Source organism: Austrofundulus limnaeus, unplaced genomic scaffold (genome assembly GCF_001266775.1).
Source record: "Austrofundulus limnaeus strain Quisiro unplaced genomic scaffold, Austrofundulus_limnaeus-1.0 Scaffold9, whole genome shotgun sequence".
Lineage (NCBI taxonomy): Eukaryota > Metazoa > Chordata > Actinopteri > Cyprinodontiformes > Rivulidae > Austrofundulus > Austrofundulus limnaeus.
Genome location: NW_013952411.1, coordinates 4,513,136 through 4,515,239, shown reverse-complemented (window position 1 = coordinate 4,515,239; position 2,104 = coordinate 4,513,136). Strand labels below are relative to the sequence as shown.

Genomic DNA, 2,104 nt, shown 5'->3' with positions numbered 1-2,104 from the left:
CACAAGAGGCTTCAGTATTTTTGTTCCATCTTCAGCAGGCAGCTTGTTTTCACGAGAGATCCAAATGTTAGAGTGTGACAGGGCCTTCAGCAAACATCTGTCAATGTTGTTAAAATGTGTTCATGGTTCCACAGAGAGAACAACACCTGGATCACCTGCAGATTGAGGAACAGGGTGATAATCCTGAATTTGAGGCGTTCTTATCCGGAATTTCCAATCCGGGTTTTTCATCAAACATATTATGATTCATAAGCCACAGGAAAAAAAATACTTTAAAAGTAAAACTTAAGTTATTATTACACAAGTTATRAGAATCAGTAAGTAATTATGCCTCAACACACTGATACATGGGCGGTACTGTCTGCTGCAGAACTTGATGATAAACTCTTCAGGTATTTTATTCCTTTGAAGGTGTGTTGAAGAAGAGAAACCTAACAAATGGACCAGTGTTGTTAAAAACACAGTCCTGCAGCGTCAACAAACCACATTTAGCRTCTCTGTGCGCATGCGTAATCCCATTTACTGTTAGACTTTCCTTCAATCAWCACTTATATATTTTGTTTTGAACGCAGTTACAAATGTTGTTTAATGTAGGTAAATATTAAACTAAGTCTTGTAAGTCATATCAAACATATTTTACTCAGATAACTCAGCTGAGAGACGCTGCGTGGATTTCGTAGWGAAATAATTGTGTAGTAAAAGCTAATGGAGTGGACATCAACACACATCAGCGCAGTGCTGATTTATAATGTTATCGACAGACAGTGACTGCATCTCTATCTGTAAGATTCTAGTTGGTTCATGAAGATTAGTATCGAAAGTTAGCTGCAGCTCAGTAACTAAGCTCCGTTAATCGATTAGCAGGCGGCTAACAACACGCCTTTAAACGAGCAGGACACAGAAATAATGACACTCAAATCGTGTCTCCACATCAGACAGTGTTACACCCTCACACGGTTAAACAACGCTACATTGTGCTCCAGCGAAGGAGTGACGGGCGGTTTGGCTTTTTAACTCACCGCCGTCTCTCTCTCCTCGTCCGCCATCTTGAGATGGTTAGCAGAAGCTGTTACCATGGTAACAAAAGCTCACTGACTGGCGACCGTATCCGGAAGTGTTTACAGACAGGAGGTACATAAATTATAAATAAAACGACCCGTTCAGTTTAATAACCCTCTTTAACTCTAAGAAAATATTTAGTCCCATTCACACAGACTAAAATAAACAGACAGAAGTGGCAACTAATCACTTAAATAGCTAGACGATGCTACGCAGGTCTCGAGGCTGTGTCCGGAAAACGACTCCATCTTGAAGAAGTCATATTCAAGACACACAGCTGTGTTAACAWTGTTGAGCACTTACACAAGACGTTTCTGTGGTTGAGATGTGCCCACTTTTACATTTTATTCTATAATACAGTTTTACAGGTAGTCTGTTATTGTCAAAACAGTTTTTCAACTAGAAACATTAGGTAAAAGGTGTTGAAAAATCAGAGGTCTATAAAGTACTTGAAAAATAAGTAAAAGTAAAATTACATGAAGAGAAAAGGACTTCGGTAAAAATAAAATTCACTGATAAGAAAACTACCCAAGTAAAAGTCATAAAACTGTTTACAACAATTGGGAAAGTAAAAGTACTTTTACACACGCTCTAAAAAATAAACTGTTGAATTTACTGAACCAAACTGGTTCCACTAAGGATGAGTAAATTGAGCAATATATGTATAATCTTTACTCAGTTTACTCAACTAGGCTTAGTGGAGCCAGTTGACATGACTTTGAGTAAATTCAACACTTCATTTTTTAAAGTGCAGAAACATTTCATGATGAGTTTGAACATATTTAATTTTGTAATGAGTAACTAGGTGTTACATTTTAAAGTAAAGAAGTAAAAGTATCATTTTTAGCTTTAAAATGTAACAACTAGTTACTCATTACAAATTAAATATGTTCAAACTCATCATGAAAGAAGTTGTTTGTGCGCTCTAAAAAAATGAAGTGTTGAATTTACTCAAAGTCATGTCAACTGGCTCCACTAAGCCTAGTTGAGTAAACTGAGTAAAGATTATACATATATTGCTCAATTTACTCAACCTGGCTTAGTG

The 2,104-nt window shown here is 36.6% G+C and overlaps 1 protein-coding gene across 1 annotated transcript in view; it reads right to left on the bottom strand.

The window, feature by feature from the left end:
- The window catches only part of bbs4 (Bardet-Biedl syndrome 4), a 24,817-nt gene extending 23,753 nt beyond the window's left edge, over positions 1 to 1,064 (bottom strand). Inside the window, exon 1 of the mRNA XM_014001587.1 lies at positions 1,020 to 1,064. Coding sequence (XP_013857041.1) covers positions 1,020 to 1,046 — 27 coding nt within the window. The 5' untranslated portion in view covers positions 1,047 to 1,064. The remainder of the gene's footprint in view (positions 1 to 1,019) is intronic.
- Positions 1,065 to 2,104: the final 1,040 nt, after the last annotated feature.